The sequence below is a fragment of the Callospermophilus lateralis genome, chromosome 11 (genome assembly GCF_048772815.1).
Source record: "Callospermophilus lateralis isolate mCalLat2 chromosome 11, mCalLat2.hap1, whole genome shotgun sequence".
Taxonomy (NCBI): Eukaryota; Metazoa; Chordata; class Mammalia; order Rodentia; family Sciuridae; genus Callospermophilus; species Callospermophilus lateralis.
The window spans coordinates 43,848,157-43,862,633 of record NC_135315.1 but is presented as its reverse complement, the minus strand read 5'-3'; the positions used below and the strand labels follow the sequence as shown (position 1 = coordinate 43,862,633).

Genomic DNA, 14,477 nt, shown 5'->3' with positions numbered 1-14,477 from the left:
TCCTCTCTGAGACTCAGTTTCCTCCACCGTAAAATGGAGAGAGAGCACATACGTCATTGGGCCATCATAGACCTTAAATGAGACAACAAGCTCGGCAGCTGTGATGATGATGAGGAAGAGATGGGGGAAGAGGAGAAGGACAACAGTGATGGTGTCAACTCACCTCCATCCTTATCTGTGGCGTCTCCTGCCAGCTGGAGTCTGAACCATGAACAGACTTTACAATTTACAAAGCATTCTGCTAACACCATCTCATGGAAAACTCGTGACTGCTGTCTGAGGTCAGGAGGGAGGAAATGCTTAGGATCTTCACAGATGGAGCTCAGAGAGGGCGAAGAACCTCCTTAAGGTCACAAAGCTACAAAGTGATAGAGGAGGGACAGAACCTGGGTCTTCTCTTTGCCTGTGGTCCCTTTTTTACTGTACCTCCCCTAGAGGGGAGACAGGAGTATATGGCCTATGGGGAGCAAGACTGTGGTCCTGGCTGAGGAACCTAAGCCCCCCCACTTGTCAGCTGAGCTACAGTCAGCACTACTCCTTCCCAGTATGCAACGTGGCAATCCCACTTAAACTGAACCATTGGTGGTCTGTGACCTTGACCCTGTGCCAGCATGTTCTGCTCAGCCTAGGCCTGGGGAATATCTGAAGGGCTCGGTTTTAGAGTTCATTCCATACCTCCGTGGGCTCAAACTAAGATGAGAGCAGTAGAGTAAGGCATGTTGGGAAGTGAGAATATGTATCTGTCAACACCAGAGGTTCTGCTTCATCTGGGGCCACCACATGTGGCAGGAGGGACCCAACCCCAGAAAGGAGGTGGGCTGCAAAAGCAGATTTCTTGTTCAGCATGTGCTTACTAGATGGGGTCCTTGCAATGCTTCTGATTCCCCACATCTCTAAAAGCCGATAAGAAAAGCCTCACAGACCTCAGTCACCAAGGACTGAGCATCACAGTGAGCCAGGCCTAATGCCCTGGACCAGCCTCTCAACAGCCCTTGGGGTAGTCAGTGCTATTTAGAGATGAAGAAACTGAGGCTGAGTGGTATTACGACACTGGTGCAATGTCTCACAGCTAGAGAGATTTTCGTCTTTCTAAAACTTAAGTTCTTTCCATTCTTTGGGCTGCTGAGAGTAAGACTGTGATTGCTGAATTTATGTGTCAACTTGAATGAACCACAGGGTGCCTAGATATATGTCTTAACAAAATTCTGAGTATGTCTGTGATAGTATTTCTAGATGAGATTAATATTTAAAACTGCAGACTGGGTAAAGCCAATTACCCTCATCAGTGTGAGTGGGCCTCATACAATCCACTGAAAACCCAAGTAGAACAAAAAGCTGAGTAAGAGGAAACTCTTCCTACTCGACTGCTAGAGCTGGGGCACTGGTCTTTTCTGGCCATTGGACCTGGATTGAAACATCAGCTGTTCTTGGACGTCAAGGCCACTGGCTTTCAGACTGGAATTTCTGCCGTTGGCTCTCCAGGTTCTTATGCCTCTGGACTTGGATCAGAACTACATTTTTAACTCTCCTGGGTCTCAAGCAATCCACTGTAGAGACTGGGACTTCTCAGTCTTCATAATCACATGAGTCAATTCCTTCTAGTAAATCTCTTCATATATATTTATGTGTACACACACACACACACACACACACCCCTTACAGTTTCTATTTCTCTGAGGTACCCTGACTAACACAAAGACCAATCCTTTAGTTTACAGGAGAGAGCTGGCTGCTATTCGGGTGTAGAAGGCTTAGCTGCCAGCCTCTGCCAGAGGCCAGATATCTCAATATCTGATTTGGCTCTAAGACCCCACTGTTCTCAAGTTCCCAACAGGAAGACTGACCAAATGAGATCAGCCAGGTTGCAGAAACCTTGACTCTCTTTTCTTTCTTTTTTTTTTTTAAACCAAAACATCCCCCAAGTACTCAGGAAGAGATTCTGGCACCCTACAGACACCCCAACACGAACAGCAATACTCCCAGTGTCCACTAGGTGGGGCCAGTGATACAGTGGAAAGGGCAGAAACACAGGGGCTGGAATTTTCCCTGCCATTCCCAAGTTGGATAAATTGCTCCCTACTCCTATTTGTAGAGGCTTCTAGTCAAAGATGTCAAAATCAATATGAGAGGCCCCACGCACTTCAGTGGATTGTCACTCTGTAGCAACTCTACATTTCAAAGTTCTTAAATTAGGTTATCCCCTCATGAGCACCAAACAAAACGGGCAGCCACAAAGTAAAGTTACGGTCCCAAGCCTCAGAGTACCTGGTAGGGGCAGCTCCCCATGACGGGTGTGAGCTGTTTTACTAGAGAAAGTGCCAGACAGTACTTTTCACCAGGGAATCTAACATAGGACTGCCTGGGTGGGATGAACACCAGGAAGGAACGGGAGACGAGAGGCAGAGAGGAAAGCAGAAAGGGTATGGCAAGGACCTGGCCCTATGCTGAGGTGCTACAGGGCATCTCCCCGCAACTGTCCATAGCTATGACTCTGCCTGGGCATCTCTGAGCCCTGCAGTCACCTGAGACTGGAAGGCAGAGATGGGGAACAAGAGTTCTCTCCTTGCCTTCCCTTTGCTTGGGGTCCAGGTCCCAGAATTCCTTCTTCCCCATGGGGTACAAAATCCTGTCCCTGCCTGTCCAAGATGGCTATCTCTAACCCATCACCTCTCCTTAGGAATAACGGAGGAACAACACCCCAGAACACTAGCTGGGGGGAGCCTGAAGCTGACCAACACCCTTTGCCCACCCCCTCCGCCTCCCACCTGCACCCCGCCATCCCTTCCCAAACTTGTACTGCCTGGCAGCCGCTGAGCTCTGCCTCGGCCTCTGTTGCCATGGCAACCGTGTGGCTTCCCCCAAGTGGGAAGCTGGTTGCCAAGGCCCTTGTTGCCAAAGGCTATAACAGCCACCCCAGTGTGTGAAGAGGGAGTGAGAGCCTGTGCAGGGGGTTCTCCAGAATGGTAGAGTCCAGGCAGCCTCCAGCTGGAGTGGGGGTGCTAGGCCCCAGAGAAGAGAAACGCATCACACCATGTCTCTCAGCGTTGCTCTTCTGGGGGCTTCAGAGAAAAGAAAAAGAACTCCCACAAACATAGCTGGACAAGCCTGAATCCAGCAGGACCAGGCACTCCTACAGCTCACCCCAAACACACACATGCCACCAAGAGAAACAGCTTTGATTCTTCTCCCAAACTCCAGAAAAAGAGCCCTGAGGAATCTCTGTCTTGTGGCTCCTGTGTCTCAGAGGCACACACGCAAGCAGGGCCCAGAGTCTATCCCTGTCACCAGCAACAGCATGAATTACAACTATGTGTCCCTTCACACATTCCTACCCCCTGCCCTGTCTTAGAGGACAGGCTTAATACTCCTTATAAAACACTTCTTTTGGGAGCAGAACTCCTGCCTCTGTTAACAAGAGGAGAGGTGGTCACCCACAAGGGTTTGTGCCCTTCCTGAGTGAAGAGCACAGGGCTGGAGGGGCTTCCATGTCAGGCCTGACCACAGAAGCAGCTCTTTCTACCCCCCAGTCAGCACAAGGCCAGCCTTGGCTTGGCTGAGCCAGCATCTGGACATCCACGACCCACAGGCCATCTATGCAGCCACTGTCCACCCTGGGTGCAGACAGAAGGGTCTGGTCCTTCCTGGAGCCTCCTCCCCACCCTGCTAAGCAGAGAGACTGCCAGGGAAAGACAGGAAGGAGGACCAGGTGTCTGGGAGGTATGGAAGCCAATGTTAGAGGGGAGACAGGCGCAGGGGTGGCAGAGAGCAGCAGGTGGGGGGAGAGGAAAGCAGAAGCCAGAGAGCGTCCCCCCATGGAATGAGAGGCCCGGAGCACCCAGAACACGGGGTCCATACTCCCCCAGTCTGGTCCCAAGCAGAGCATGGCCGCGAGGCCCAGGATGCTCTACCACCCTCCCCAGAAGCCTCCCCTCCCCAAACCCCAAAGGAAAAGCAGGTGTGTACCTACCCCAGGTGCCAGCCCCTCGGGTGGGGTGGGAGAGATGCCATCCCCGCCACCCTGGCTGCGGGCGCTGAGCTGGGGTGACATGGTGGGCGACTCGTCGATGTACGGCATGGTCTCCGAGCCCTCGGGGGGCCCCTTCTGCTCCTCATGCCCCTCTGCGTCGTAGTCGTCGGCCCCGTAGCTGAAGTCTGAGACAAGGAACAGGAAAGGCCACTGAGAGTCCTCCACGAGGGCTGCCAGGGACTGGTAGCGCAGTGGGCGCCGGCGGCGGCCCCCGGCTGCCATGGCCCCGGCCGCACCATGCACACCTGGCTGGGGCAGGGGCTGCGGGGGCCCGGGCCTGGGGAGGGGGAAGCGCCAGCAGGCACCAGGCTCTGCTCGGTCACAGGCTGCTGGGAGTCGGGGAGGAGCGGCTCTGCTGTCGCCACCCGCTTAATAGCATGTCAGCCGCGTATTTGGAGCTGTTGTTGCCTTTGCCTCCTGCCTAATTCCACGTCTAAAAATCAACAGTGGGAGCAGGAGGCAGGACGCTTCCAACTCTCCTCTCTGAGTCACCATTTTGCTTTTTATAGGGACTAAGGAGTGGGGGCGGGCCGAGCGATGTCACTTCCTCAGCCCCTCCTCCTTAGGTACCATTTGTACCCTGAGTCCCATCCCTCCAGGGGGGCCAGGGAGGCTTGGGAGGAGGGGTGGAGCAAGTATGCTCAAGGGGGACCTCACCCCTCCAACCCAGGCCCTGGGCGCAGGACAGAGCCCAAGGCAGGCAGACGTGGGCGAGAGGGCTGTGCCCAGTCCTGGCAGGGACACGGTGAGCAGCAGAGTCCTCAAAAGCCGGCACTTATGTCTATAATTCCAATGTAGGCTTCCTTCAGAGGAGGAGGGAAGGGAACACAACAGAAAGCCGAGCCTCGTTAACCCCCTCAGTGCTGCCAGCCCCAGAGCCCACGCACACATGGGGACCCAGGGTTGGGCCATCAGGGGATAGGGCAGCCCCTCAGGGCTTGGCACTGAAAGGGCTACCGCAGCAGCCTCAGAGAGGCCCCTGCATCACAACCCCCCAGGGGGGTCTCTCCTGCAGCAGGTGAGGGCCTCTGACTCCCCCAACCACTACCCCTCTGCCTGTTTACATCCCATCAGCCCAGAATAGAGGGTCCTGGACAAGGCCAGGCAGTGCTGCCTTCAGCTGGCTGGTGATGGGTCTCCTCAGGCTGAGGCCACCTTCTGGAGATGAGGGGACTCCTCTCTAACCCATCACCGGGCAGGGGCTAAGAGAACAAACCTTTGGAGAATAACGGAAGCTGGCACCGTAGTGTATAGGGGGACTGCAAAGACCACAGTCTGTCCCCTGGGCTCCCAAGTAGCCTCAGTGTCAGCAGTGGTCTCTCCTTCATGCTGGACTGCCCAGCAGCCACATCCATTTGTTAAATAGTCCCTGAGCATCTTCTAGGTGGGAGGTGTGGCCCTGTATCTTGGGATCATGCCCAGTGGGGTGAGAGGTCTGGCTGGGCCTGTCCTATTATCTGCTCAGACATTGCGTCCTCCCTGGCAAACCAGCTCACACTTACAGCACCTGGCATCCTGGTGTCCTTGTTGATCCTGCTTGTTTGTCCCTGAGCCCCTGGGACAGGACTGGGTGTCTCAACCATTGCTATGTGCCCAGCACTCACGACCAATCCATGGCAGGCTCTCGGCAAGTGTGGGTGGCCAGAATGAATGAGAGGAAATGCACCGTCAGTCTCAGGTCTCAGGTCTGAGCCGGGCCCTCGCAAGCCAAGTTCTCTGCAAAAAGGTTCTGGCTCCTCCTTCTCTGTCACAACATACCGGCCCCAGGGCAGCCAGCAGCCCAAGAATGGTGTCAACGGGTCACCAGGGCGCCTAGCCACGGCCACACTCAATCCAATCTGGCCTGTTGGCAGCCGAGAGCTTCCCCAGGCTCACTGCACCTGCTGCTGCGGATGTCCTCTCCGATCTCTAAGCTGACGGCCTATTAAGCTGTCAGGGAACACGGGCTGTTTATTTCCCAAGACAGGCCATGCACGCGAAGAACCACGGGCCCTAATGATAACTCAGACGCTCAGACGTGGATGCCGTACATTCAGGAAACAGGCCCACTGCCCTGCGGGCCACAAGGCATGGGCGGGTGGGAGGTGAGCAGACTCTGGCATTTCCGGGGACAGGAGGAATGAAAGAGGCAGCATCCAGTCTGCAGAGCTTGGCACTGCAAGGGGCCTGGCTGTCTGGAGAGAGCTGCTCACTTGGGCAAGCTCAGGAGGGACTCGAGATATCAGGTCGACCTCCATCTCTCCTCCACCAGGCTCCAGGCTGGCGTCAAGGCTGGGGGAGGTAAGCCTCCGCGGGCCCTGGCCGGGCCCAGAGTTCAGATTCCAGCAGACCACACCAGGGGTCTCCTGCTCTTTTCAACCAAACCACTGCTCTGTGAGGGTCTTATTTCCCCAATTCACAGAGAAAGTAACTGAGTCTCAGAGACATTGACCTAAGGACACAGAAAGACCCTGAACCCTGATCTGCCTACTGCCTCCAAGCCATCCTTCCCCTCTGAAGCCCACTCCAGAGGAATCCTCCTCGGCCCTCCCTGCAGGAGAGATGGAGCAAAGGGGAATAGGAGAGACCAAGGGTGGGGGGCCAGCACCGGGGGGCAGGCGGGATGGGACAAGGTCCAGAGAGCTCTCTGCAAGCGTTCCTAGATCATTCCTCTTCCCTTCCTACCCACCATAAAATTCCGAGAGCCCAGGAGACTCCTGCCAGGAAAGAGAAATCAGAAGAAGATTGAGAAACCACTGCTTCAAGAAAGCCGGAGTCCTGGAGAAGAAGGAAACCTGCCAAGCACAGGCTTCGGCCTACCAAGGCCACAGGTGGGAATGCCAAGTGGACTGCAGCTTAGCCACTGGGTCTCCAAAGAAAGAAAAGGCAGATGAAGTGGCTGACCATCACAATCGTTTCCCTCTTGGTAACAGAAATCCCACTGTATTTGAAGCCGCATGGCAGTGCGCCCAGTGGCTAGTTAAAAGACTACTTTTCCTAATGGTGTGGAGCATGTGATCAAGTGTCTGCATCATGAGATGGATATGTGTAGGACTTTGAGAAAGGCTGCTAAAAGAAATACATTCCCCAATACCCCCATTATTCCTCCTTTCTGTTGTCAATATGGAAAGCAAGTGGGATGGCTGGAGCTCTAGCAGCCACATGGAACCATAAGATGACCTTGAGGATAGAAGCCGGCATTGAAGATAGCTGAACAGGATAGGAATCTCTGCTCCAGGAGGCTCTACCTCTGGACTGCTTTTACTTGAGAGAAAGAAGGTGGGGGCAAGCGGGGGACAGGCTGATGTGATTTAAACCACTGTTACTTAATTTTCCCCAACTACCTTCATGATTCCTTCTCAGTCTCTGTGGTGAAATCTTTCACTGCCCCAACTCCTTTAAAGATATTGATGTTTCTTATAGATCCTTATATAGAATGACACTCATCAACGAAAAGGAAAGACAACATAAGTGACTCTCACAGACATTATGCTAAGTCAAAGAAACCAGACACAAAAGAGTACATCCTGTATTTTGTTATATGAAGTCCTAGAATAGACAGAATTAACTTGTGATTGAAAAAAAAAAATCAAAATGATGGTTGCTTCTGGGGATGGAGCAGGGACAGAACTGACTCGAGTAGGCACACGGGAACTTTCTGGGCTGGTGGAACTGTTCTGTGTTCTGAGGGGAATTTGGAGTCCGTGGACGCATTCATCAGAGTTCATGGTACCCTTCAGATCTAGGCGATTCCTGAATATTGGACTTCCGTTCAGGATATGCCGCCACCCAGGTGCAGTGGTGCACACCTGTAATCCAGGGAGCCATCTGGGCAGCAGATGCATCTCTGATGGTTTCCTAGACCCCTTCCCTTCAGGAACCTCAAACCCAAGTTTTTCCTGAAGTTAAGACACAAGATTCCCTCAAGTAGGAAACCTAGGAGTCTCCCTGGGTCCCTCCTCCTTCCTGCTGCTCATCTCCTGCATCCCACTCGCCCTTCTCCTTCCCAGCCTTACCCACTGTCACGAGGATGATTCCAACCCTCTCCCTGCAGCAGCCAGACTGCAAACCTGGTCACGGCTCTGCCCTGTTCAAACTTCACCTGTCCTCCCATCACTTCAAAGGCACGACCTAAACTCCCCACTCAGGGCCCGTTGGTTGGCACCTGCCTCTACTTTACAGGGTCATATACTCCTGCCCTATAAGACTTCTGAGTTCCTAGAGTGGGTTAAGTAGTGGCACCCCCAAAATAGACATCCAAATCTTAACCCCTGGTACCTGTGAATGTGATCTTGTTAGATATAATCAAGTTCAGGGTCTTGAGATCATTTTAGATTAACAGGGTGGGGACCAAACATCCCCTTGTCCTTCAGAGAAGCAGAAGGGGAGGTGATATAAGCACAGAGGTCGCTGGGGGTGTGGCTCAAGCGGTAGCGCGCTCGCCTGGCGTGCGTGCGGCCCTGGTTCGATCATCAGCACCACATACAAAGATGTTGTGTCTGCCGAAAACTAAAAAATAAATATTAAAATTAAAAAAACAAAACAACAACAACAACAACAAAAAACCACAGAGGAGGCCACGTGGAGATGGGATTGAAGCAGCCACAGGTCAAGGAACACCTGGAGCTGTCAGAAGCCAGAAGAGGCAAGAATTCTCCCCGAAACTTTGAGAGGGGGCTGCCCACCCCTTGACTGAGCACATCTGGCCTCCAGAGTGTGGAGAATAAATTTCTGTTGTTTTAGGTCACCAATTTTGTGGTCATCTGTTTTGGCAGCACTAGGTAATGAATACAGTCCCCAAACACTAGCACTCTTTCCACCCCTGGGAATTTGCACGTGCTATTCCAGCGCCTAGAATACCACTCAGTCCTTGTTCATCTTCTCAGAGCCTGTTTAGTTTAGCCTTTAAGTTCTGCTCAGATGCACTCTCTCCTACCAACTTTCCCTGTGTTTTTCAAACAACAATATCTGGGTATAGAAAGCACTTATACAAACCAGTGAGGGGAAAAGTGAAAACCTCAACTTTCTAAATGAGCAAGGGATATGAACAGAAAATTAAAAAGAAAACTACAATTTTAAAAATGTGAACCTCTCTTGTAAACAAAGAAAATGCAAACTACTTCCCCTCTTTCTTTTTTGTTGTAATTTCCCTATCAAATTGACAAGGGTTTCCCAGTGACTTGGGAGGCTGAAGCAGCAGGACCATGAGTCAGGGCCAACCTCAGCAACTTAGCGAGGCCCTGTCTCAAAATAAAAAATAAAGGGCTGGGGAGGTAGCTCACTGCTGGGTTCCATCCCTGGAAAAAGGAAAGAAAGAGAGAAAGAGAGAAAGAGAGAGAAAGAGAGAGAGAGAGAGAAAGAGAGAAAGAAAGAGAGAGAAGAAAGAAAGAGAGAAAGAGAGAGAGAGAAAGAAAGAGAGAGAAAGAGAGAAGAAAGAAAGAAAGGGAAAGAAAGAGAGAGAAAGAGAGAAGAAAGAAAGGAAGGAAGGAAGGAAGGAAGGAAGGAAGGAAAGAAAGAGGGAAGGAGGGAAGGAAAAAAGAAAGACGGCAAGGATTTCAATATAACCACAAGGGCTGGTAGAGCACTTGTCCAGCATGTGGGAGGACCTGGATTCAATTCCCAGCACCAGAAAAAAATAAAAATTAAAAATTAAATAATAATACCTATAGTTGTCAAGGAACAGACTCACTCAGAAATTCCTGGAGGATATGTACAACTGACACAATTCTTCAAGAGTTAATTTGGTAGCTGGCATCAAAGCTGTGGTCATCCAAACATGTTTTAACCCAGCATAACCCAAGGGTCCTAAGACATTAGTTATAAACGCACAAGTTATAAATGTACATTAAACCACAAGGTTATTAATCACAGGACTGCTTATGATTGTGAGATATTAAAAACAACAGGAATGACTCATTATAGGGGGATTGGTTGAGAAAATTAAGGTAGTCCCTGAGATAGACGAATATTCAGCCATTTAAAATCACATAGGTGGGGCTGGGGCTGCAGCTCAGTGGTAGAGCTCCTGCCTCGCACGTGTGAGGCAATGGGTTTGATCCTCGGCACTACATAAAAATAAAGAAATAAAGGTATTGTGTCCATCTACATCATTCATATATATATATATATATATATGTAATTATATATATAATTATATATAATATATATATAATTTATATATAAATATGTAATTTTATATATATATATATAAAATTACATGGATGGATGTGGAAAGGTAAAAGGAAAGAAAAGGTGGAGGAAACCTCATGAAAATCAAAGGGAAATCAGTAGACTAGAGGACAGGGACCGGGTGGTGGGGGATGCTGGGGAATGATACTGGCCAAATTATATTGTTATATTGAGTGCATGTATGAATATGTAACAATGAATTTCACCATAACGTACAACTATAATGCACCAAGAAAAATGGTGGAAGCTGGGCCAGGCAGCGCTCACCTGTGATCCTAGTGGCTCCGGAAGCTGAGGCAGAAGGATCATAAGTTGGAACAATTTAGAGGCCCTAGCAACTTAACAAGACTCTGTCTCAAAATAAAAAATATAAAGGGTTGGGGATGTAGTTCAGTGGTCAAGTGCCCCCTGGGCTAAATCTCTGGAAGGAAGGAAGGAAGAAAGGAAGGAAATCAATCCAGAGAAATTATGTGGATAGGGCTGGGAATAGAGTTTGGTTTGTAGGCACACATGAGTTCCTGGGTTCAATCCCACACACCACACACACCCCCCACCCCCCACCCACACAAAATCTATATGGATGATAGCCAGGTATAGTGGCATACGCCTGGAATCCTAGTGACTTGGGAGGTTGGGGTAGGAGGATCACAAGTTCAAGGCCAGCCTGGGCAACTCAGTGGGACTCTGTTTCAAAATTAAAAATAAATAAAAAGGGTTAGGGATGCAGTTCAGTGGTCAAGTGCCCCTGGGTTCAATCTCCAGCACTGTAAATAAATAAATAAATTATATGGATGATGTATACTATCTTGTTAAGTGGAAAACGAGATTAATAATAGTAATATACAGTATTATATGTTTGGAAAAAACTAAAAAGGTCTGTACGTACCCGAAAGAAAGCTCGGAAGGCTACAACATGAACAATTATAGAGCCTTCGAATTCTGGGAATTTGGAGGAAATTAATGAGTGGTTTTTGCTCTCCAGGACACCAAAACACACTGCTTGTCTTCTACCTAATATCCACCTTCCCCTCCTCCTCCTCGCTCCCATTGCCTTGGTCTTATTTATTTCTTATTCTTTGTGGCACGGGGGATTGGACTCTGAGCCTTGTGCATGCTAGGCAACGTGCTTTATCACTGAGCTAGATTCTCTAGCCCTTTTTAAATTTTATTTTGAGACAAGGTCTCGCTAAGTTGCCCAGGATGGCCTTGAACTTGGATCCTCCTGCCTCAGCCTTCCAAGTATCATTACCTTGGTTTTATATGAGGTGGCAATGGTCTCTGTTCAAGGTAAGATACCTACTTTCTCTGCCTCTTTTACTACAAGTAGTGGCCATTCTGGCCAGTGAGACCCAAGTGAAGCATCCTGGGGCCTCTGACAAGGCCTTTACTTTTTAAAAAAATATATTTATTTTTTAATTATAGGTGGACCCAATGTCTTTATTATATTTTATGTGGTGTTGAGGATCGAATCCAGTGCCCCACGCATGCTAGGCAAGCGTGCTACCACTGAGCCACAACTTCAGCCCAAGGCCTTTACTTTTGATGATTAAGAAGGGCTTCTTGCCGGCATAGTGGTGCAAGCCTGTAATCCCGTAGGTCCAGAGGCTGAGACAGGAGGATTGCAAGTTCAACGCCTGCCTCAGAAACTTAGTGAGGCTCTAAGCACCTCAGTGAGACCCTTCTCTAAATAAAATACAAAATAGGGCTGGGGAGGTGGCTCAGTGGTTAAGTGCCTGAGTTCCAATCTCCAGTACCCCGCACCACCACATACACAAAAGGAGCGCTTCTTACCTTGAACTCAGATGTGATGACTAGAGCTACAGTGGTCATATTGCTGCCATGAGGAAAAGGTCTAAAGCAATAGAGACACTTTCCTGATATTATTGAGCTGGTGGATTGCACTAGAAACAGCTTGCTTCACTGTTTGCTAAGTGAGAAATATAAATCCCTACATATTGGAGTTATTGGAGTTTGGGCTGCTTTTTTTTTTTTTTTTTTTTTTGTGATGCTGGGGATTGAACCCAGGGCCTTGTGCATGTGAGGCAAGCACTCTACCAACTGAGCTATATTCCCCAGCCCTGGGCTACCTTTAAAAACACATTTCTAAGTGATTCCTTTACAGCCCAGGAGAGGTACACAATCCCATAAGCAATAAAACGTCACAGGCACAGTGAAGCGGAGAAGGGGGAACAGGAAGCAGCAGGGGTGAGGGGATGGCTGGAAGGACTTTGGCAACACCACCACAGATGTGATAGAAATGGTTTTTGGTCTATCACAGTGGCTAAAAGCAAAGACCCTGGGGCCAGACAGCTCAAGTTCCAGTCCGTGCTCCATCCCATCCCAGCCAGCCTCTCTGCACCTCAGAAGCAGGCCTGGCACAGGGCAGCCACTTACCAATAGACACTGGCTAAATAAATTAATGTGAAAGGAGGACCTACAAAGGGATGGGAGCATAGGACCACGGTGAGGGTTTGATTGGGTGGCAAATGTACGCAAAGCACTTAGCACATAGTAAGCACCCAATAAATCTTAGCTGCTATTATTAATATCATTAATTGAACCTTGAAAGATGTGTGGGTGCTTGGCAGGCGGGTGGGGGGACGGGAGCAGAGTTCTAAGCAACAGGAGGAGGCTTGGCAATGGCACAAAGTGTGAAACAGCAGGGTCCCTTAAGGGGACTATAAATAGCTGGGCATGGCTGGAACACTGAGCGAGCAGGAGGGTGAGATGACGCCCTGGGGAAGTGGGCACAGACCAGCTCACCGCGGGCCTCCTGAGCGGAGCTAGGGGTTAGGCAGGATCAGAGGGGTCTGCTGATCCAGCCACCAGCCCACCACCCCAGGGTCTTGCCTGCCCCAGGAGCGCTGAATCACTCTAACTCTAGGCAAGCCTTCCTGATGCAGGCTCCTGGGTCGAGTCACAATGCAGGCAAAACCTGGGACTTCCAGATCTTCTGAGAGTCACCCAGATACGTGACCACAGGTGAAGACAGGGGTACCTACTGCAAGCCCATAAGGAAGCCTGAGTCCTTGAGGCTGGACAGATGACAGAACAGGAGCCGAGTAGTGGCAGAACTCTATCAGGGACCTCAACCTGCTCTTCTCAGGCAATGCAGAGAACCGGCTTGCAGGAAGCAGGCTGATCCAACTGACTGGCTCTCATTCCTTCCCCCTTAAGCTCTGTCAGGTGCTAAAGGAAGAAGCCCAAATGCAGGACAGCGATCTGTTTACACCAATGACTCATGGACAGAGCTGAGGACACAATCCCTGACAAACTGAGGGGCGTCTGGGCCCCTTCCAGACTCTTCCTGGGCAGGCCAGGGATCTGCAGATGCAGGACAAAGTCAAATCGCAGGTCTGAAATGGTCCTGTCCTCCCAGCAGGCGCGATACAAAGGCTAGGTGACACGTTTATTTTCTGTCTAAGAAGGATGATGGGAACAGGGGAGGGGAGGAGAGCTTAGGGAAGCCTGGGCCTCACCCATCATTCCCACCAAAACAGCATCAAAAGTCTTCAGAGAAGCTGGGCACAGAGACACAAGAAGCTGAGGCAGGAGGATAGCAAGTTCAAGGTTAGTCTCAGCCACTTAAAAAGGCCCTAAGCAACCCAGCAAGACCTTGTCTCAAAATAAAAAATAAAAAGGGCTGGTGATGTGGCTCAGTAGTAAAGCACCCCTGTGTTTAATCCCCAGTACCAAAAAAAAATATATATATGTCTTCAGAGAGCAGCTCCTGCCCTTGAGGATCTCCCTGGTCTACGTGCACAGGCTGTCATTTGTGACTCTGTGTGGGCACTAGACTGTGCACGGCTTCATTTCATCCACAAGGCAAGAGCTGATGGATGAATCTTACAAACATGTGAACAAAAGAGCCACAAGACAGCACATAGAGAGGACTCCCTTTATATGAAGTTCAAGAACAGGCAAAACAAAGGGAGGATAGGGAAGTTCACAGCTGTAGTTGGGCTGTGGGGAAGTGGAGTGTTGACTCAGAGGAGCATGAGGGAGCTTGCTGGGGTGATGGACTCTCGCTCTCTCTCTTTTCCTTGCAGTACTGGGGATGGAAACCAGGGCTTTGCATATGCTAGGTAAGCACTTTGCCACTCTCCTATAGCTACAGCCCCAGATCAATGCACCATGTCTTGATCTGGGCATTTGTTACACAAAGAGACCAATGCAAATGTTCATTTAGTTGTATGCTTAAGACTGGTGCATTACAGCGGGGCATGGTGGCACATGCATGTAATCCCAGCTGCTTGGGAGGCTGAGGCAGGAGGATCAAGGG

General features: G+C 50.1%; 1 protein-coding gene and 1 non-coding gene across 2 annotated transcripts in view; both read right to left on the bottom strand.

Moving 5' to 3' along the window:
* Abr (ABR activator of RhoGEF and GTPase) overlaps window positions 1-14,477 on the bottom strand; it is a 198,174-nt gene that overhangs the window by 89,733 nt on the left and 93,964 nt on the right. Inside the window, exon 3 of the mRNA XM_076869122.1 lies at window positions 3,968-4,152. Coding sequence (XP_076725237.1) covers window positions 3,968-4,152 — 185 coding nt within the window. The remainder of the gene's footprint in view (window positions 1-3,967; window positions 4,153-14,477) is intronic.
* Window positions 12,196-12,263, bottom strand: Trnav-cac (transfer RNA valine (anticodon CAC)). The gene has a single exon. It is a non-coding gene; the product is annotated as a tRNA-Val (tRNA).